The sequence below is a fragment of the Natator depressus genome, chromosome 1, assembly GCF_965152275.1.
Source record: "Natator depressus isolate rNatDep1 chromosome 1, rNatDep2.hap1, whole genome shotgun sequence".
Classification (NCBI taxonomy): Eukaryota; Metazoa; Chordata; order Testudines; family Cheloniidae; genus Natator; species Natator depressus.
This window is the reverse complement of record NC_134234.1, coordinates 138,409,977-138,432,512: the sequence shown is the minus strand read 5'-3', so window position 1 is coordinate 138,432,512 and position 22,536 is coordinate 138,409,977. Positions and strand designations below refer to the sequence as shown.

General features: G+C 43.2%; 1 protein-coding gene across 3 annotated transcripts in view; it reads left to right on the top strand.

The window, feature by feature from the left end:
* The window catches only part of SH3KBP1 (SH3 domain containing kinase binding protein 1), a 363,156-nt gene that overhangs the window by 25,201 nt on the left and 315,419 nt on the right, over window positions 1–22,536 (top strand). The window contains exon 1 of one of the 3 annotated variants that reach the window (XM_074967818.1): window positions 2,190–2,279. The exons of 1 other annotated variant lie outside the window; for it this stretch is intronic. In XM_074967818.1, coding sequence (XP_074823919.1) covers window positions 2,270–2,279 — 10 coding nt within the window. In that variant the 5' untranslated portion in view covers window positions 2,190–2,269. Of the gene's footprint in view, window positions 1–2,189; window positions 2,280–22,536 lie in introns of those variants that run through there. One more of the 3 variants, XM_074967836.1, reaches the window with a different exon arrangement.

The window sequence follows — 22,536 nt, the reverse complement described above, 5'->3', positions numbered from 1 at the left end:
CTAAAACGTAGCCATAGTTATAACTCTCTGCTGGAACAGCTCCACTGGTGGAAGCTATATGGTGTCGACAGAGCACAGGCTATTCTTGCTTATCATGAAAATTGGTGACAAGCTTTCAAATCTATTGTGATTTGCATGAGTATGTTTTCAAGGCTATCTTTCTAAGGAAAAGGACTGCAGTGCTTCCTTCTTGGGGACTCCATCCATTTGCCTCTGGGCAAGAGCTCACTCTTCTGGGCAACAGTCCTTAAGCTTTAAGCAGAAGACACGGGGGCTCTCTGTGGGAAAGTAAGCAGATTGTCTCCCCAGGTGGATTTAGCTTCCTGCGGAGTCGCCACCCCCACAAACAAAGTTCCATTAGATCCATTGTTATCTTCTCTCGGCATGAGGACTGTTAACCATAAAGCAGTGCCCCTTTTTGGTAGGCAAGAGACTTTTTCTTTAAAAAATAAATTCCATGATAGAAGAGTCCTGTTTTGCCGAGTCACCTCAGGTAGGCCTATCTGACATTGCTTCAGAGCACAGTAAAGCCAGAGCAAAGTTAATGGCTGCAGCACATAAGTTCTTCAGTTATAAATACTATTTTAAAAATATTTACCACCAATTTTCCTTTTTTTTTTAAAAGCCAGTCAAAATTACTTGTAAATATTGATTTGAACTGGAAGACTAGAGGCAGTAAAGATACCATCTAGAACTTTGTCCTTCAGGATTGCCTCTTGAATTCTAAAACTGTCATTTGGAAAGATTTTTAGTCCTCAGATTCAACATGCTGTCTGATCTGATGGTTTGGGTTTATTTGCCCAACACTGGGCTGGAATCTGTGAATAGGTGAGCCCCTGTATCCAATAGCTTAAAGAGCATTTCCTTTTTGTACATCAATATTCTTTTAAGTCTGAATAAGCAAATAACAAGCTAGTAGTACTAATAACAGAAAGCCATGAAGAGCAGAAGAGTTGCAGTTTCTTTTTTTCTTTTATTGATTAAAAGTAGAATCTCATACTAGTAGGCATGGTGGTTTGATTAAAAATCTTTTTCCAGGTACTTGGACCTTTCATGCACTCCCACCTCCATAATTAAACAGGTTATGTTTAGTTAATATTCTGCCCTGGCTTTCTTATATTTGGCCATTATTATGTCACTGTAGTTTGAAGCATAGCAGGGAGAGCTGAATGTTTGGGTATTTTACTGTTGCATTGGTTCATAAGGGGGAGATTAAAACTAAATCTTGTCCTGCTCTGCTGTAGCTCAAGACTGAAAAAAAGTTTGTTGAGCTTCCGCACCAAAATAGCATGCGCAAGGCCTGAAAATCAAGTATATGTGCAATTCTGGGATGTGGAATCCTGGTAGTAATTGTTTGTATCTGGCCTGTAATGAAAGCCTACTGAGTAGTTCCAGAGTGGGGCAGGCATTGCACAGAATATTTCTAATCTTTTGAACACATACATACGTGCATACGGGGGGAGACGAGAGTAGCAGATTTTCTTTCTATTTAACAGCAAGTCTAGGTCCTGATAGACACTTCAACACACACAGGATTGTAATTTTAATCTCCGGTAATTGTTAATGCGATAGATAAGATTGCCAGGCCAGTGTCAAATTATAACACTCCTGTTTTCATCAGTTTATAACTTTTTTCAAAACAATATATTTGATGGTAGACGATACCTATGCTTGGTTTCAAGAAAAAAGTGATCTAAAAATAGTTTAGAAAACTGGACAGTCTGTTCAACCGTTTGAGAGAGATGAGGCTGAAAAATTGCGCTTTTCCTTTTCCAAATGTAAAATAAAATTTGTCACTTTTTCACATAACTCAGAAAAGGCAGGAAGTTGAAAATGGACATGTCAAAAGTGCTTAAGAAGATGTGCATTGTCTTTTTGAGACAAGGAGAAATAATTGGATTATAAAGCTATAAATTATTGAAAACTCAATTCTGAGCATGCCCAGTAAGCATCAGCTAAGATTTTTTTTTTTTTTTAAAGTAGGACCTGATAAAGCCTTGCCTCTTTGTGATATTGCACTGTAGATCCTCTGTGCTCAATCTGACAGGCCCAAGGGCTGCTGCTGTCGGGTTGCTGTTGGAAGACTGGGAGAGTGAAATTGTAAATTCTGTAGGCAAAACTGACATCACAGCTCTCAAGAAAAAGAAAACTGCAGAAAAGGAAGAAATAGTTGATTTTACGATTTATTTTTTTAAAGAAGTTGCTGCTGTTTTTGCATATGATAGCTAAGTGCACATTCAACAAGTAAAACGAACAGAAGGAATGTGTAATGTGGCTGGGTAAGTATAGGAATTTTTAAGGACAAGCTTTTGTGTTTAATTATCATACAATATATAAGTTTGGAGATAATGAATGAATGGTTGAATATCAGCTCCTTTCAAACTGCTAGGAGTTGAATTTTGCTGTATGATGTAGACCAGTGCTTTTTAACCTGTGGGCCGTGGACCCCTGGGGTCTGCAGACTGTCTAATATTTCCAAAGGGGTCTGTAACTTCATTTGACATTTTTTAGCGGTCTGCAAATGAAAAAAGGTTGAAAACCACTGATGTAGACTCAGACTTTAAGGTCAGAGGGGATCATGGTGGTCATCTAGTCTGACTTCCTGCACATCACAGGCCACAGAATCTCGTCCCCTCCCTACTGTAATAGATCGCTAACGTCTGGCTGAGTTACTGAAGTCCTCAAATCATGATTTAAAGACTTCAAGTTACCGAGCATCCACCATTTACCCTTGTTTAAATTTGCAAGTGACCTGTGACCCAGGTCCCATGCTGCAGAGGAAGGTGAAAACCCCCCAGAATCTCTGCTAAGCTGATTTGGGAGGGAGGGGGGGATTCCTTCCGCACCCCAAATATGGTGATCAGTTAGACCCTGAGTATGTCAGCAACACCCACCAGCCAGCCTCCTGGGAAAGAATTTTCTGTAGTAACTCAGAGCCCTCCCCATCTAGAGTCCTGTTCCTGTCTCTGGCTGTTGGAGATATTTGCTAGTAGCAGTTGCAGATGGGCCACATGCCATTGTAGGAAGTCTCATCATACCACAGAATCATAGAATATCAGGGTTGGAAGGGACCTCAGGAAGTCATCTAGTCCAACCCCCTGCTCAAAGCAGGACCAATCCGCAACTAAATCGTCCCAGACAGGGCTTTGTCAAGCCTGACCTTAAAAACCTCTAAGGAAGGAGATTCCACCACCTCCCTAGGTAACCCATTCCAGTGCTATCTCCTCCATAAACTTATCAAGCTCAGTCATGTAATCAGGTAGGTGTTTTGCTCCCACTGATGCCCCTCGAAGGCTGTTCCAGAACTTCACTCCTCTGATGGTTAGAAACCTTCGCCTAATTTCAAGCCTAAACTTATTAATGGCCAGTTTATATCTGTTTGTTCATGTGTCAGCATTGGTGCTTAAGTTAAATGCCTCTCCCTTCCTGGTTTGTATTTATAGGGAGCATATCCTATTTCCCCTCATCTTTCGTGTCATCTAGATGTTTGAGATGCTCGTTCATCTCGTCTGCAATCCTTCCCTACAAATTTTTTCCCCTTGCTTAGGATGCAGGCTTCAGATAGTTTCTGCAACTTTAAGTCAAAATAATTCCAAGCCTCCTCCACATTCAGATCCTTGAGTTCTTCAGTCCAGTCCACTTCCTAACTAATTCCCTTTAATTTTTTTAGTTTGCTCTTTTGAAATCAAGCACCCTAATTGCAGATCTGTTTATCCTTCCATTTAGTTTAAACTGAATTAGCTCATGATCTCAAACCGAAGTTGTCCTCTACAGCTCTCTCTCTCTCTCTTTTGAGGTCCTTGCTTCACACCAATACTAAATCTAAAAGCTCTTGTTGGTTCGGTGACTATCTGCTGAAGAAATCTGTCAGCTATCACATCCAGGAATATCTAGGCCCAACCATTATTAGTAGCACTTGTCCTTCAATCTATATCTGGGAAATTTGAAGTCTCCCATAATCACACAATTCCAAGTAGCATTTATTTCATTAAAAATATAAAACAGGTCTCTCCATATTCAGATGGGGTTCTGGAGGTCTGTAACATATCCCAAGCACTATCCCAGTGGAGCATCTGTTAACTTTCTTCCCCAAAGTGATTTCGACCCAAACAGATTCTGTTGTATCCATTGCATCACTTCTAATTTCTTTACAGTCTACCACACCTTTACCTTTATTTCTGTCTTTCCTGAACAGCACACACCTTTCAATACCTGTACTCCAGTCATGACTCTATTCCAAAATGTTTCTGGTATCACTAGAATATCTGGTTTCACTTTCTGGATTAATAGGTGTAGTTCCTCCATTTTGTTACCCAGGCTTCTGATATTGGTTTTTCCGTAGTTGTTTCTGCTTGGCTTTGCCCAGATTCCTTGCTTGATTGGTATAGTCATTGTACTGCCAGTGTTGCCTGCCTGACTGTTAATGCCATTGGTATGGGCGTTCTCTTTCCTCTTGATGTTAATTCTCCTACCCTCAGTTGTTCCTTTCTCTATTACTATAGCCTCTTCCTTGATTTTCCTCATGCTCAATATTAGAATCGTGTGTGGAGATTATGTAAGCATCTTCTGACGGGCTCTCTGGAGTTCCTAGTTTAAAGTTGTTGGTTTTTTTTATCAGTTGTGCTAACCTCCATCCCAGAAGTTTATTTCTCTCTCTACTCATGTGGAATCCTCCCATGAGAACAGTCCTCCGTCCATGAATGCCTCCAAAGAGACGAACATCCCAAAGCCCTCCTTATAGCGCTACTGCCTGAGCCATCTGTTGGTTATCGTAATCTTGTCTCACCTTTCTGCCTTCTCCTGTAGGGACAGGTAGAATCCCACTGAAGATCATCTGAGCCTCCCGCAGCTTCCATGTCCCGTCATCTTTATTGTCTCCTCCATTCCTTGGGTTGCTACAACCGTTGCCTCTGTAGCTGTCATAGCCTTCTTACCTAAGCTCCTATCAAGGACGGGGATGGACACTCTCTCTCTCTTCCCCCCCCCCCCCCGCCCCTCTTTTTCAGCCGTTTTTTGTCTCCTGTGCTGTTGCTCCTGCTATTCAAAGGGTAATTTTTCCTAGCTTTGCAGTAAGATTTGCAAGTAGATTTGACATCTGATCTCAATGCTAGCAGGAATCTGTCTCCATCCACACAACTTTTTGTGACAATATTGAAAGTACAGTTCACACAAAGTGCTAAAAAATTAACACTACAGTGTAATTAGAACCATGTGATAGTTACAGTAGACTAATATTGCTAAACAGTGGCTACTTTCAAGGTATAAACTTTCTTCCTTCCTCTTCACCCCCCCCCCCCCAAATGAGCTGGTGTATTTCTGCTTCAGTAACACCGATGATAAGATATTTAGAATAACAATGCAACTCTCTTGCTCCTCAAAAAAATCTATCTAAAGGAAAAGCACATATTTTTGTGTAGCTTATGTCCTTCAATAACTTCAAGTTGCTCGGGATGAGAGTTGGACAGCGCATAAGTAGTGTTCCCAGCATTGAGTGAATGGATGAATACGTTTATTCCAGGTCACATCAGAATTATTTAGTTTAATCTTTGCACGTAAGGGTTAGTTATGAACTTTTTCATTTTTAGTTTTGTTTTCAGTTCTAGCCATGCAGATATTCCTCTTCAGGTGCTAGCAAAATTTTAAAACTCCAGCACTGGAATACTGGCTCTGTTGAAGTCAATGGGGAAACAATTGACTTCACTGGGGCCATGATTTTACCCTTAGGTGACTATTTCCCTTTGCAACTGGTCTGTCTTCTCCTGCTTCCTCTATGCAACTAGTGGAATGTGGTAATACATCTGAGGGGGGGAAAAAAGATGTTTAAAAGGAGAAAACTTTTTTTAAAGGATTTTCCTTCTAAAGCTTCTTGAAGGGTTGGAGAGGTTCAGAATAAGTGGTAACATTGCAGAGTTACAACAGAAATAATTCTCAAATAAAATGTGAATTACAAAGTATGGCAAGCTGGCTTATGGAGGCAGTAAAGCTTGAAGCACCTGCTATATTTGGAAGATGCACTTCGATTTGTTTTGCTGCTGAATCAAAAATCAAGCTCTGTTACTGGCAGCATCCTGGTCCTAGATATCGGTGCACTAGACAGAAGGGCCACTTACTGGAGCAGCTGTTTCCCCTGCGGGAAAGGATGAATTAATTCATGGGACACAGGCATTGTTCAGACTGCCAGCCAAATAAATGCTAGAGTGAGGGTGTGTGTTCTCTACAGTCTCTAAAGGGTTATGGCATGGCAAATCTGGAAAATGCTGTTAGATCTAATGTGGCCTAAAAAGAAGCCTCTAGCAATATGGTTCTAACTGCTACAGGTTAGAACTACTGTGGCTTTGTCCTGTTTCCTAGCTTATTCTTAAAATTTTGCATTGACCAGTCTGGTGGTCACGTGCTATTGCACATATTGTCTTTAATTTTGTATTGATATGTCTGTGACAAATACAAAGGTCTGGTGGGGAAAAAACTATTCTGATAAAGCCCATTCAACAAGATAATGTTTAATAAATGTTAAGTGCGTGTGTCTCTAAAACTTTGCTTACTGTGCGAGCCCTTCGAGATACTTCACAGTTCATGGAGTTTCCTGTATGTTTAAACTAATTTGCATAATATTCCTTATTTGCATAATTGGAAATCTTAGACCTGTATGCTGGATTATGATTGTAATAAATGTATGGCTGAGTACAATCCTGGAATCGTAAAATATTCTATCTATCCTACAAGGAATTTCCTGCTCTGCACGAATTCCACTAAATAATGTTGTGTTCCTGTTTAAAAAAATCTAAACAACAATACCTAACCCTCTCCAAAACAAAAAAAACACCCTTACCCGTACCCCAAAACCATCTCTATTCCTTTCCTATTAGATAAATAGAATTGTATACATTCAGACAGTCTTCAGCTAGGGCTCATATATGGTATGAGGGACACAATCTAGGCATTCTCTATATCAAAAGCACAGGAGCATTTATTGCTTCAGCAAAAGCTGAACTTGGTTATCTTTCTGGGCCTGTCACTGGGGTGGGGGCAATTACAAGCACTAGAGCAACTCTGATTCAAGACAGTAGGAGGCAATGTGCATGCACACCACTCACTTCCTACAATTCTCCTTTTTGTGATGCATGCTTGAATGATTCCTTTCACTGGGGAGGGTGGTGTGTGTGTGCGAGAGAGAGAGCGTGTGAATACGACACAAAATCCTTCTGATTTATCTTGGATATACAATGAGTAAAGATAAGAATGGCCATACTGGGTCTGACTTATCCATCTGTCCCTGACCATCTTTGCTAATAGCTGTTGATGGATCTGTCCTCCAGGAACTCCTCATTCTTTTTTTGAACCTAGTTATACTTTTGGCCTTCACAACATCCCCTGGCAATGGGTTCCAAAGGTTGGTTGTGCAGTATGCAAATAAGTACTTCCTTGTGTTTGCTTTAAACCTGCTGTCTATTAATTTCATTGAGTGATCTTTAGTTCTAGTGTTATGTGGAGGGGTAAATAACGCTTGCTTATTCACTTTATCCACACAGTTCATGATTTTGTAGATCTCTGTCATATCCCCCTTATTCATCTCTTTTCCAAGATGAACAGTCCCAGTCTTTTTAATCTCTCATATGTATGATGATCCATACCCCTAATCATTTTTATTGCCTTTTTCTGTACCTTTTCGAATCTTAATATGTCTTGTTTGAGATAGGATGACCAGAATTGCACGCAGTATTCCAAGTGTTGGGCATACCATGAATTTATATAATGACATTATGATATTTTCTGTTTTAATGTCTATCCTTTTCCTAATGGTTCCTAACATTGTTAGCCTTTTTAAATTGCTGCTGCACATTGAGCCAATGATTTCAGAGAACTATCCACCATGACTCCAAGATCTTGAGTGGTAACAGCTAATTTAGACCCCATCATTTTGTATGTATAGTTGGAATTATATCGTCCAATGTGCATTACTTTCCATTTATTAGCACTGAATTTCATCTGCCATTTTATTGCCCAGTCACCCAGTTTTGTGAGATCCTTTGTAACTCTTCGCAATTTGCTTAGGACTTTACTATCTTGAGTAATTTTGTATTGTCTTGCACATTTTGCCACCTCATTTCTCACCCCCTTTTCCAGATCATTCATAAATTTGTTGAACAACACAGGTCCCAGTAGAGATCCTTGCGGGACCCCGCTATTTACCTCTTTCCATGGTGAAAACTGACCATTTAATTACTATTCTTGTTTCCTCTCTTTTAACCAGTTACTGACTCATGACTGCTTAAGAGCCCTTTGGTGACGGACCTTGTCAAAGGCTTTATGAAAGTTTCTGAAGTACATTGTATTGACTGGATCATCCTTGTTCACATGCTTGTTGACTCCTGCAGAGAATTCTCATAGATTGGTGAAATATGATTTTCTTTTACAAAAGCCATGTTGACTCTTCCTCAACATATCATGTTCCTCTATGTGTCTGACAGTTGTGTTCTTTACCATAGTTTTAAGCAATTTGCCTGGTATTTAGTTAGGTTTACAGACATGTAATTGCCAGGATCGCCTCTGGACTCTCTCTTAAAAATCAGTGTGTGATGGGATCCCCAGTGTAAAACCTGGAACTGTGCTTCTGTGCCTCCTTAACTCTCCAGCCTGGGCTGTCTCTCTCAGTGCTATGCCGGTGACAAACAGCAATACCCCTCCAGGCCCAGTGATCACTCATCCATCAAATTTGTTGGTCTCTAAGGTGCCACAAGTCCTACTTTTCTTTTTATGGATACAGACTAACATGGCTGCTACTCTGAAACCATCAGCATGTGGAGACTCACCCAGCTAATTTGCATAAATGCTCTCTAAGCCACTCATGAATCATACAGAGAGGCAACAGCAAATTACCCCAGCCTTACACCCCAGAAATATACCGTCTTACACTGCTCAAGACTCCCTTGGATAGTGCAAGCTCATTAATTTCGCCACTCCAACAGAGGTTCGTAGACATGCAGCAGCCCTTGTTAACCTGAGCTAAGATTCTCCAAGCACTTCAACCCAAACCACACTGTTTTAGGTAAAATATAAAGCAGATTTATTAACTACAGAAAGATAGATTTGAAGTGATAAGTAGAAAGCACAGAGATCAAAGCTGGTTTCATAAGAAATAAAAATAGAAACACAGTCTAAATTGTACCTTTAGCAGAGTAAGCAAGATTTTAATCAAACAGCTCTTCTCACCCTCATACATGTTAGACATCTCACAGTACTTAATACACAGACTGTATTTCCTTTCAGCCTGGGACCAATATCCCCAGTTCAAAGTCTTTGTCTTCCAAACAATCTTCCAGGTGTTGAGACGGGGGGAGAAGAGAGGCCAAATGGTGATGTCATCGACCCTCATTTATACTTTCTCTCCAGGTTCTAGAATGATGCTTGCTGTGGCGTGAGGGTTAGGCAGCCCCAACGGTGTACACAACCTCTGTGAGGAGTCCCTGAGAGAGTGGAATCTTTCTGATGGCCCATCAACGCCTCTCTGGCCAGTGATAGTTGCTCCTTTGTTGCTACTGAAAGGCTGGCTGTGAACGTTTCCCAGCTTCACAACGTATTTCAGTAACACATATGCCAATACTTCGTACTTCACTTACAATGGTAGTACACACAATTCAAAAGGATATTAACGTTCAGCAAATCAAGACGACTTAAATGATACCTCACAAGGCATACTTTGTAGAAAACCCATTATAATCATATTACAGAGATGAATATGGGGTTTCCAGGATGCTATTTTGAGGTACTAAGTGTTACACAGTGTTACTTTTAGATATCCTCCATTCATCTAGTATGGAGGCTGATTTAAGTGATAAGTTTTATATACCACAGTTAATAGCTGAGTTTCAGAACTCTTGGGCGAATACCATCTGGTCCTGGTGACTTGTTACTGTTTAATTTACCAATTTGTTCTAAAACCCTTCTCAGTTGACACCTAACTCTGGGACAGTTCCTTGGATTTGTCACCTAAAAAGAATGGCTTAGGTGTGGGAGACAACGTTGCATTCTCTGTAGTGAAGACTGCTTCTCCACAATGCCCTGGTTTTTCTGAGTGCTCCTTTTGCACCTCAATCATCCAGTGGCCCCGCTGACTTTTTGGCAGGCTTCCTGCTTCTGATGTACTTTTAAAAAATTGCTGTTAGTTTTTTGTGTCCTTAGCTAGTTCTTCAAATTCTTTCTTGGCCTACCTTCTTATACTTGATTTGCCAGTGTTTATGCTCCTTTGTATTATCCTCACTAGGATTTGACTTCCAGTTTTTAAAGGATGCCTTTTAGCCTCTGTCTCTTTTACTCTGCTGTTTAGCTATCGTGACATTCTTTTGATCCTCTTGCTGTTCATTTTGAGTTGTGGTGTACGTTTAGTTTGGGCCTCTATTATGGTGTTTTTAAATAGTCTCCATGTAGTTTGCATTTCACCTTGTGACTGTTCCTTTAAATTTCTGTTTAGCTAGCTTCCTCATTTTTGTGTAGCTCCCGGTATTGAAGTTTAAATGCTACTGTGGAGTAGGGTGTGTGTGTGTGTTTTGTTTTTGGCATTTTTTCCCTCTACAAGGATGTTAAATTTAGTTACATTGTAGTCACTATTACTGAGCGATTCAGCTATAATCTCTTCCTGGACCAGATCCTGTGCTCCACTTAGGACTAAATCAGGAATTGCCTCTCCCCTTTTGGTTTCCAGGACAAGCTGTTCCAAGAAGCAGTAATTTATGGTGTCCCTAGTCCAGGGGTCCACAACGCGGTGCCTGCGGGTGCCATGGCACCCACCGGAGCATTTTTATGCACCCGCAGGACACCCCACTGCTGAAATGCCGCTGAGAAGTGTTGCTGTTTCTTGGCGGCATTTCAGCGGTGACCCTTCTTGCCGCTGCCGCTTCTTGGCAGCGCCATTTCGGCGGCGAGGTGTTTGGCACCCGCCACAATCTTCTGGGAATAGCAATATGCTGTTCCCACAAGAAAGGTTGGGGACCACTGCCCTAGTCAATATGGGGATAATTGAAATTCTCAGTTACTATTGTGTTTTCTGCCTTGGTGGCCTCTCTAATCTCTCTGAACATTTTACAGTCACTGTCACCATCCTGCTCAGGTGGTCGGTAGCATATTCCTCCTCCTATACTCTTATTGTTCAAGCATGGAATCTCTATCCATAGAGATTTTGTGGTACAGTTTGGTTCATTTAAGATTTTTACTTTTTGATCCACACATAGTGCCACTCTTCCCCCTCCCCCCCTCCCCTCCATCAGTGCAACCTACTGTGTCATTCCTATGTATTTTGTACTCTGGTTTTACCATGTCACTTGGATTATCCTCATTCCTCCAAGTTTCTGCAGTCCTTATTTATCAATATCCTCATTCAATGCCAGGTACTCAAGTTCACCCATCTTAGTATTTAGATTTCTAGTATTTCTATATAAGCACTCTCACATTTTGTCAATATTCAGTTTTGTCTTCACGTTACTTTTAAATGGGACTCGTTTATGTTTGACTGTTCCTCACTAGCTCCTACTTGTACTTCCCTATCCTTTTTCTACTAGGATATAGAGTTCTCCTTTTAATAAATTCACCTCTAAGGGAAGTCTTCTCCTGAGCTGTGTGTTCCTCTGCACCTGTCAACTTTCATACAGCCCTTAATTTAAAAAATTTAGGCAGTCCCAGATTTGGTTGATAGCATTACAGGCATTATACAGTTGAAATGGTTCTGTACTAATATTTTTTCTATCATTCAGATAAATCTTTGTACAGATTTTCTTCTCCCCCCACAACACTTATATTTCAGTTTTCCCCAAGTCTCTTCTATAGTACTGCTATTATCTTCACATAAGTCTCTCTGGTGGGATCCCCCTTCAGAACTCTACTTCTAAGGGAATTCTGTGCCAAAAAAATAAAAATTCTGCACATAAGTTAAAATTTTTCAAAATTCTATTTGTATTCTATTTGTATATGTATTTTATTTGTAAATGTGGAGGCTCCAGCATGGCAATGGGGAGTACAGGCCACTGGCTACACAGAGGTGAGAGGCCACCCTGCAGCCCGCTCCCTGGGACACGGACTCGGCGGTGAAGCTGCACCCAACCTTGACACAGCGCAAGGGCCAGGACTGCCCCAGAAATACTCTGGGATCTTGCCCCTCCGTGCCAGGTACACCAAGATAACAAGCAAGAGGGACAGAGTCTTGCATGCCCAGCCCTGACCCCCCGATCCAGGTATAGGGCAAGCAGACTCAGCCCAGCAGGATTTAAGTGTGGAGGGGCTTAATCTGGGGGGATCCAGGTGTGGGGTGAGAGGATTCTGTGTGGGGCAATCTGGGTGCAGGTTGCTCGGTGAGGGAGTCCGGGTGCGGGGAGCTCTGGATGCACAGGGGCTCATTGGGGTGGGTGTAAGGGGAATGGGACTCTGCAAGGGGGTCCAGGTGAAGATGATTGGGGCTCAGCATAAGGTCTGAGTGTGGGGGGCTCAGTGAGCAGATCCAGGTGCCAGGGGAGTGGAGTTTGGTGGGGTGATCTGGGTGCATGGAGGCGCCGGATGCAAGGGGTGAGGTTTGGTGGGGTTGGCTGGAGGGGGCCTGGGTATGTGGGGGGGAGTCCGGATGCTTGTGGGTTGGGCGGATGGGGGAACAGCTCCCTGTAGTGACTCCTCCCACCTCTGGCTGAGGAGCAGGGGAGGGGTGATGCACAGCTGAGGAGGTTTCTGGGGTGGGTTTGACCCAGTCCCAGCCACTCCTTGCAGGGGAAGAGAAAGTCCCACCCTTCCCTGCCCCTAGCCTAGCTGGGACTAGCAGCTGAGCGCAGTGCAGGGTAGGAGCCTCTGGCTGAGGTGTCCCCAAGCCTGTCTCTATCCCCCGCAGTGATTTTACCTCTCCACTGGCTGCTCCAGGTCCCTGAAACGACGTGTCTGTGCTGCTGGGGAGGGCGCATGACCACTCTTGTGGCTGCCCTGTGAGAAGTCATTTTTCTGCGGGGAAGCAAAGAAATCTGCAGGGGACATGAATTTTGCGCATGTGCAATGGCACAGAATTCTCCCAGGAGTAGAACTCCTTTTCAAGAGAGAGAAATTTATAGCCTATTTATATAATCGGTGGGGTATTGTATGAATAACCATCAAAGATCATTAATATCAGCATAAATTGTGAAGGCATCTTCAATTTTTTGAAGACTAGAAGTGATAACATTCGGACAAAAGTAGCATGAGTGGACTGTGCTGAGACAGTTCTCCTTCCCTGTACTGTAAAACCAGTGAATTTCTATGTACTGCATGCTTATTAAGGGAGCTGGCTTTTGGTTGGTGAATATAATGTAAAACAACCAGTGCGCATCATGACTCATATGGTTAGGATAGAGACTGCTTGCCTTCCCATGTAATAGATGTATTCAGGTTAATAAGGATTGTGACCTTTGTCATTCCCCAAGTTCAGTATCCTTAAAACTAAAATATGAAAGTACAGTGGTAGCAGAAGATCCTTACATTAGGAAGGCAGCTACACTTATAGGATGTACAGTAATGTAGGTTTATTGTTAATTTTTATTTCTTTTGGAGCTGAATCATGCAAATATTTACTACCAGGTGTAATGCTTATTATTGTGAGTCGTCCCAAAGGAAATCAAGTAACCAGAGCAACACATAATTCTGAATTTCCATCCTGTGGGAAACTCCAACATTTCAACATTTTGTTTTTGTCCTGAAATGGCATTGAACTGACCTGAAACAAAATATTTCATTTCAAATTTATTGACAGAAAATAAAAAAAATTGGAGGGAAAATTTTGATTTTGTGGGAATTGCAATTGTTCCATTAGAAAATTCCCAACCAGCTCTTCACCTAATCTCTCTTTGCTGAAGTCAATGGGACTACTCATAGTATACTCCTGAGGACATTCTGTGCCAAAATATTAAAAATTCTGCATACAGTATTTTAATATTCTGCAAAATTCTGCAAATTTTATTTGTCAAATAAATGTGGAGGCTCCAGGATGGCATTCGGGAGCACAGGCCAGTGGCTGCACAGAAGAAGGAGATCACTGTGCAGCCCCCCACCACGACAAAGACTCAGCAGTGAGGCTGCACCTAACCCTGACACAGTGGAAGGACCGGGCCTGCCCCAGAAACACCCCAGGGCCTTGCCCCTCCACGCAAGATGCACCAGTTGTGGTTGTGCAGGCAGGCTCAGCAAGGCAGGATCCAAGTGTGGAGGGGCTTAGTGTGTGGGGGATCCAGGTGTGGGTTGAGAGGGTTCTGTGTGGGGCAACCTGGATGTGGGCGGCTCAGTGGGGGATCCGGGTACGGGGGGGATCTGGATGCAGAGGGGCTTTGGGGGAGTGGTGTTCTGGGTGCAACAATAATGGGTCTCTGCAGGGGGGGTCCAGGTGAAGGTGGTTGGGGCTCAGTGGGGCGGGGGGTGTCTGGGTGTGGGAGGAATAAAGCTCGGCAGGGGATCTGGGTGTGGGGGGGGCAGATGCTGGGGGAGTGTGGCTCAGTGGGGTGGGGAACCAGGTGCAGCTGGTTGGGGCTCTGCAGGGTGGGGATCTGGGTACAGGTGGCTCGTTGGGGTGGTGCAGGGCGAGTGGGGTTCATCAAATGGGGTTCTGAGTGTGAGGGGGTGAGGCTCAGTAGCAGGGTCAGGGTATGAGGGGGTCTGGAGGCATGGATAGATGGGGGAGCAGCTCCCTGCACAGGGATCCCTCCCCCTGCAGCTGAGGAGTGATGGGTGCAGTAAATGGGGCGGGAGTTTGCAGAACTTCCTGCAGCGGGGGGAGAAATGGGGGGGTGGGACTGAGCTGGCCTCACAGGGAGCTCACAGGAGGCGTCTGGCTCCTCGGGTGGCAGCTGCCTCCTCACTGAGTTCTGCGGCACACCTTTTGTACTTCCAGCCCCACCCACTGACTTCCAGGAGGAGGATTGAGTGTGGCATGGCTCCGCCCACCAGGGTTCAATGAGGGCTCCTCCCCCTCCGGGTCTGTGGGTGGCCAGTCCGCCCCACTATAGGTACTATAAATAATTATTTAGAGTTGTTGTCTTTCTTGTTGCTTTCCTATTTGGGGTCAGTGACTTCTATAGCCGTCTTCCAAAACTCATGATTCAGGCTGTCATGCAGGTTGATCTCCCTGAAGTCTGCCAATATCCATCCACGTACCAGGTCTTGCGTAGGTTTCCCTCATAGTCAGCTTTCGTCATAGGTGCTGGAACTGCGGCTGCTGCCGCATCTCCTGTCTTGAAGTGGTTTCCATTATATACAGGGTTTAAACTTTGGTTCAGTGGCTCTTGGCACCCCCACCATGCAAATTGTTCCAAAAACAGTCATTGCAAGAGCCATGCTTCCGACAAAGCTCTCTGATCTCCACTGGATATGTCCACACCAACATGGCTTAGCTTTCCTCGACTTGTCTTCAATTGGAGCAACGTACACTAGCCCCCTTACAATCTCAAACTTTCACCATTCCAGGCAGATGCTTTTCAACAATCTTCTTCCATACCACGTGACATCAGTTTAACTTGATGATCATTAGCATGCAGTGTAATATCCCTGTTATGTTTAAAATATTTATTTACAGTATTTTTTTTTTAATTCATGCTGAAAGCAAGTTCTGTTTATTTAAAAAAAATATTCATCTCTGGATTAGGACCTTATCTAACAAGTTTCAATGCAGATTGAATTTTTATGACCAGATTGAAAACCACTTATAAACTGTATTTATTGTAAAGTGATTATTAACTACCGTGCAACTGCATAAATGAAGTTTCTGTTTATAACCATGCTATAATAGAAATATTGTGTACCAAAAATACATATTCAAGGCAATTGATTTTTAAATAATTGAACAGTCCATGATAACTAGTAAAAATTACTTAATATTTAAAAAATACAAATCCCGGAAGAATCATTGTCCTCTTACTGAGATTTATTGGTAATGTTACATGAAAAGTAGAATGGTGAAAATTGCTATTATTTCTGCTCCAAATTTTTAATTCCATGCTAATAATTTCATTGTTGTGATTAGTTACAAAAATACAAATTACAGCTAATTTTTCCCCCTGGATTTATGTAACTCAAATGTTATCTTTAAGTTTTAGTTTGAGATTTTGAAAGCCATTATTGCCCTCTTTCAGTTCTGATTTTCTGGTTATATTGTACAGCGTATGGTTTATCAATTTACATAAAACCTACGTGATGTACAGATGGAACTTTAAGTTTCCTGCTTGTCATAGAGAAACTCTAAACCTTTCGATTGCCACATTAACTGCACACTCTAGTTTCAGGTGACAATAATTGTGGTGTGAGAAATCATGTTAGAACAGAAGGTTGTATGACCATATGGCTTCTGTTAATTCCGTGGAATAGTGGCAAAGACTTTAATAACACTTCTATTGTGCGTAGACACTTCAGACATCTCCAGAAAGTTGGTGATATTAATTAACATAGTTCTTGCTATACAGTAACAATCTGTGATATTCTTGATAAGACACGGTGGTGTGGGTTAAGGTAGCAATAACTCTGATTGTCATCGCTTCTCTGAATTTTTGTCATGTTGTTAAAGTTCCTTTTACTCTGACTAGGTCTTTTGGGGGGGATTTGTTTCTGTTCAATAATGGCAATAAATAGGGACAGGAACTAGTAAGTAGCCATAACCAATGAGGGAAAATTGTTGTGTAATTACCAAAAAAAAGTCTGTTCTCTCAAGTTCCTGTAAATAGCTGGAGGTTGCGGGGTGGGAGGGGGAGGTGTAGATGTGATGGCAATAATTTAATCAACTCTGTCTTCTGTCACTCCACATTCTTCAGCAAAATGTATCTTAAATTTATGTGAAAGACTCCTGGTGCATATAATAGGCATTTAAAATTTTGTTTCATAAACCCAAAGTAGCAAATAATAAAAAAAAAAAAAAAACCAAAACCTCTGTCCCTGATACTGTAGTAGTCCCAGAAGTCACCTACTACAGGACAGGCCCAACAAAGAAAATAACAGAACGCCACTAGCCATCACCTTCAGCCCCCAACTAAAACCTCTCCGACGCATCATCAAGGATCTACAACCTATCCTGAAGGACGACCCATCACTCTCACAGATCTTGGGAGACAGGCCAGTCCTTGCTTACAGACAGCCCCCCAACCTGAAGCAAATACTCACCATCATCCACACACCACACAACAGAACCACTAACCCAGGAACCTATCCTTGCAACAAAGCCCATTGCCAACTGTGTCCACATATCTATTCAGGGGACACCATCATAGGGCCTAATCACATCAGCCACACTATCAGAGGTTCGTTCATCTGCACATCTACCAATGTGACACATACCATCATGTGCCAGCAATGCCCCTCTGCCATGTACATTGATCAAACTGGACAGTCTCTACGTAAAAGAATAAATGGACACAAATCAGACATCAAGAATTATAACATTCAAAAACCAGTCGGAGAACACTTCAATCTCTCTGGTCACTCGATTACAGGCCTAAAAGTGGCAATTCTTCAACAAAAAACCTTCAAAACGAGAGACTGCTGAATTGGAATTAATTTGCAAACTGGATACAATTAACTTAGGCTTGAATAGAGACTGGGAGTGGATGGGTCATTACACAAACTATTTCCCCATGTTTATTTCCCTCCCCCCCAAACTGTTCCTCAGACGTTCTTGTCAACTGCTGGAAATGGCCCACCTTGATTATCACTACAAAAGGTTCCTCCCCTACCCCCTCGCTGGTAATAGCTCATCTTATGTGATCACTCTCCTTACAGTAAAAAGAAAAGGAGTACTTGTGGCACCTTAGAGACTAACCAATTTATTTGAGCATAAGCTTTCGTGAGCTACAGCTCACTTCATCGGTGAGTTCACTGTGTCAGTCTCTAACAGGGAAGTTGATAATTGGTTTTGATTCTGTCTCATGGGATTTTTGTTACAATTTAGATTGACAGTTGTATAATGTCATGCATAGCTGATCATGTTGGCATAGGAACGAACATTCAGTTTTCAGATCAAAATAGCTTGAATTGCTTTGGTGCTGGATTTCGTCTCCTCATGTCAGGAAGGAGTGCTAAGGAGAGTGTACATTGCATGTTGGAGGAAAAAATGGTTAACTTGTCAGGGTTAGAGATATGTGTTTGACATTATTGAGGCATCATGTACATTGTTTTGAAGTAAAAGTTGCTGAAAAAAGTTAAGTAGTCCAGTGATCTAGGGCTAGATCCTGTGCTCCCTGGTGTCACTGAGAGTTTTCCTCTTGCCTTCAGTGGGAGCAGGTGTAGGCTATTAATGCATAAGCAGAGCTTACAAGTGAAATTAGTTTGATCTCATTGTCCATGAGATGCTTTTCTCCTCTCCTAAAGCACTGTGCAGTTTAGGATGCAAGCATCTGTTCCAGGGAGATCTAGCACAGCAGATTTCCACTTGAAATCAACGAAAGTTAGGCACTGTCAAAGTCAGATTCAAGACTTACTGAATTTGTTAGACCACTCTGTTTATTAGACAGTCCTCAGTCTGGACAAAACACAGAAATAATTACCTGACCAGATTCCTGATGTCAGATCCCGGGATCCCTACCAGAACAGAGTGGGAACCAACAGGTTCGATGGCGTAGACTTCTGTGGTCATGCAAGTTCTGGCGGAGGACCTTCCGTTCTGGCGGAGGACCTCTCGGGCCAAATGCCCAGGTGCCGGCTTGCCACGGCTGTCCTAAGAACAGTCAGGAGTCACACGGCCCCAGTGAAGACGGTTGCCATCTCGGTGGGACCTCCAAATTGTCAAAGTCAGATTCAAGACTCACTGAATTTGTTAGACCACTCTGTTTATTAGCAAAGCGCTTTGCCAATGCACCCAGATATGCAAGCCTCCTGCAAAAGCTCAAGCTAACTTATTTAAACAGATAAGGGAAAGCCAATTTAACATAGGAGACAAAAGGAAGCGGAAACTGACAAGTATACATACATATCTTATTTGCATACTAACGTTTGCCAATCTCCTAGCTCAGTAGGAGCTCTAAGTTAATTAGTTTGAGGACCCATTGTCTCACACTCCTTAATGTTTCTCTTCCTGACAACTATATTTCAACAAACCCTTCAAGCAGCATTTCTTTAATGAATTATAATTTCAATATAATTCATTCTACTTTCACAATCCCTCCTTTTGGTCAAGCTACACAATGACCAACAATTACTGGGTTCCACATATCAATCATTCTTTATCTCTTTGTTCATCAGTGATATTTAAAATCATCAAATTAGCACTTTTTTGGGGCAGCTATCTGTGTAACATGCCTGACACAATTTTGGATACAACAAGAAAGTAACTGAAAACATACAAAAATTATTAGGATTCCAAACAGGAGAGTTAGGGCTCTTTGAAACAACCAGTTTCCTATGCCAGAGAAATTGAAAAGGTTACTTAGCCACTTCCATAAAGAACTTGGAACTCTTCGTGGGGAAGATATGCGATATGTTCTAAGTGGCTAGCACGATCTATTACCTCATTGGTGTTGTCTGGTACATACACACAGCAGTCTTTTCCAATGAGAGCACAAGTCCCTACTTTTGTCGCCAGCACTATGTCCAATGCCTGACGGTTTTGGAGAGCCATCTGTCGGATTGCTCCTGTTTCTTTGGCCAGGGCTCTTAAACTTTCTCCGGTTTCATTTGCCATTATTTCAACTACTGCTTGTAACCTTAGGAGCCTTTTTGCATGGTGTATTACTCCCCCTAATGGTATTAAGGAACCACCAATGGCCTCTTCCCAGATTAAGGGGCTTATGTTATTTACATACCATTGGGCATCTGTTAAGTCCCTTCTTTTTCGCCTGAAATTGCGGAGGCATTCTCGAGGGAAGGTTCCTAGCACTCAGAATTGTGGGAAGAGTCGGGCGGGATAACAGATTCCTGACCAATTAGCTGGTAGTGCGGTATAAGCTCTGGTCCCACACACCCAGCGATGGCCTATTAAGGCCGGGAAGGGTCAGTTGCACCCATTTGTCATATAGGTGTTTGCAAAGGAGGAGTAGTATCCCCCAAAGGGTACAGGGTAATTCTACTTACGAGGAGTGGTGTTATTTGCATGACATTGAAAGATTGTATTGTTTTCACTAAGGTTACTGTAGGGGGAACGTGAGATTGATTTCTCTGTTTGATCCCAGGTTGAGAAAAAATTCATATCTCTATACCCAGCCTGCCACTTTTTAGTTTTGTTTGAATAATCCCATACACCATTGGCCACAATATGCTGAAGGCAACGGCTTTTCCCCAGATCCAGCCCTGTCCCATTACACACCCAACACCAATGACCTTTTCCCTCCACCACACTTATCCATTTAGATGCATTTATTCCCACCGCTTCCCAAGTGTCATTGCTGTTCCATATTTTGTTAAACAGACGAGGCCCTCCAGTGAGGTCTGGGGACTTGAGTGGGATAGCCAGGACAGGAACACCAGTTTGAGAGTGGGCTGGGATGTGGCTGCAGACCCAGCAATTAGAAATATTAAGGGTCTGAGCTATCCACACCTGCTGCTGGATAAAAGAATTGTCATCGTGGTCTCCCCGGACCGTAAGATACCAGCAGCCGAGGAACAGGCAGAGGCGCATGTTGGAGGCAAGGCTCTTCTGGTTCTGACAACCTCAACTGAGGGAACCGCAGTCACGGTTTTACGCCCACCAGGCAGTAGGCGCTAGGCTCGCTACTGCTTTTTTTTGTTCGTCGTCTGCTTCTGGCAACCCTTACGAGAGCGTAGATTGTAAGGTATTGCAGACTGTTCCTCTGCATCTTCTTCTGGAGTCAAAATTGACTCTGCGTTGTCCTGAGGTGAAGATTGGTTCTCTGGAGATGGTGCCTTCTTATACTGTGAAGCATGTATCCACGCTGCGATGCCAGATAGTTTAACAGCCGTCTGTGTAGTAAGCAGTACCTGATGAGGACCTTTCCACCGGGGCTCCGAAGCGTGCTTTCAATGATGGCGCCGTACGTGGACCCAATCACCTGGCTCGAGGTTGTGGCAAGCGTCGGAGGTGGGTTCCGTGGGCCAGGCGCCTTGAGCCTGTGAATGGAAGTGACTTACAGCTTGCATTAGTCCCTTGCAATACTGAAGGAGTGCACTGTGAGTCAAGTTCAAATCTGGAACGGGAGTAATGGTAGTCATAGCTTGCATAGGGCGTCCCATAACAATTTCAAAGGGACTAAATTTATGCCTTTGAGATGGAGTGGATCTCATGTCCATAAGGGCTAATGGTAAGGCTACTGGCCAGCTTAATCCTGTAGAGGCACAAATTTTACCAAGCTTATTCTTAAGTACACCATTTCGTCTTTCAACTGCACCTGCACTCTGTGGGTGGTAGGGAGAGTGCAACAGGTGTTTGATATGCAATATACGGTCCAGGTGTTGAACAAGTTGTCCAGTAAAATGTGTACCCCGATCACTGGACAGAGTAGCAGGAATTCCCTTGGCAGGCATAATATGATTTAACAAACATTTGGCAACAGACAGTGAGTCAGCCTTGCGACAAGGAAAGGCTTCAATCCAACCAGAGAATAAACATACCATAACCAATATAAATTCATATTGTTGACACTTAGGCATTTGTACTAAATCAAGTTGCCAATGCAAGAATGGTGCTTGAGGCAGGCCCCGGAACCCCTGGGCCACTTTTACAGGTTTACCAATATTATGGCTTTGGCAAATGGTACAGGCTGCACAGTGGCGGGCTGCAAAAGAGCTAAAATGGAGGGCCCACCATCCTGTCTTAGTTACAGCAGAGACCATCCCCTCCTTTCCGACATGCGAAACACCGTGTAGCAGGGCGGCCAGAGACGGGTAGAGTGAAAAGGGGGCTACAAAGGCGCCAGTAGACAAGCACCAAAGAGAATCGGGATGTAGAGAGCAACCTTGGGCAACCCAGGATTCTTTCTCGGTTTCTGGGGCTGACTCTTGGAGCAGGGTGAGCTCAGTGAGGGACGGCGGCGGTATAGAAACAGAAAGGGAATGCATCTGGGAAAGGTTCTATGGCAGCAGCATGTTTAGCAGAGGCGTCAGCAAATGCGTTACCCTTAGCAACATCAGTATCCGCCCTTGAGTGGCCAGGGCACTTAACAATAACTAGGGCAGACGGAAGTAAAACTGCATACAGGAGGGCAGCGATGTAGGGCCCATTTTTAATAGGGGTACTGGCAGAGGTAAGGAAACCCTGAGTTTGCCAGAGGGTACCAAAGTCGTGTACAACCCCAAAAGCGTAGCGGGAGTCAGTGTAAATGGTGGCGGAGTGTCCCTCCGCCAAAAAGCAGGCACGGGTGAGGGCAACTAATTCAGCGACTTGTGCTGAGGTTACAGAAGGTAAAGGCGCAGCTTCCAGGGTTTCAGAGAGTGAAACTACAGCGTATCCTGGAAGGAGATGACCTTGGTCGTCTCGAAAACAGGAACCATCAGTAAATAAAACAAGGTCAGAGTTAGGGAGAGGGACATCAGAAAGGTCAGAGCACGGGACGGTGACAGCAGAGACAGTTGCAAGGCAGTCGTGGGGATCACCGTCATTAGACAAAGGAAGGAGAG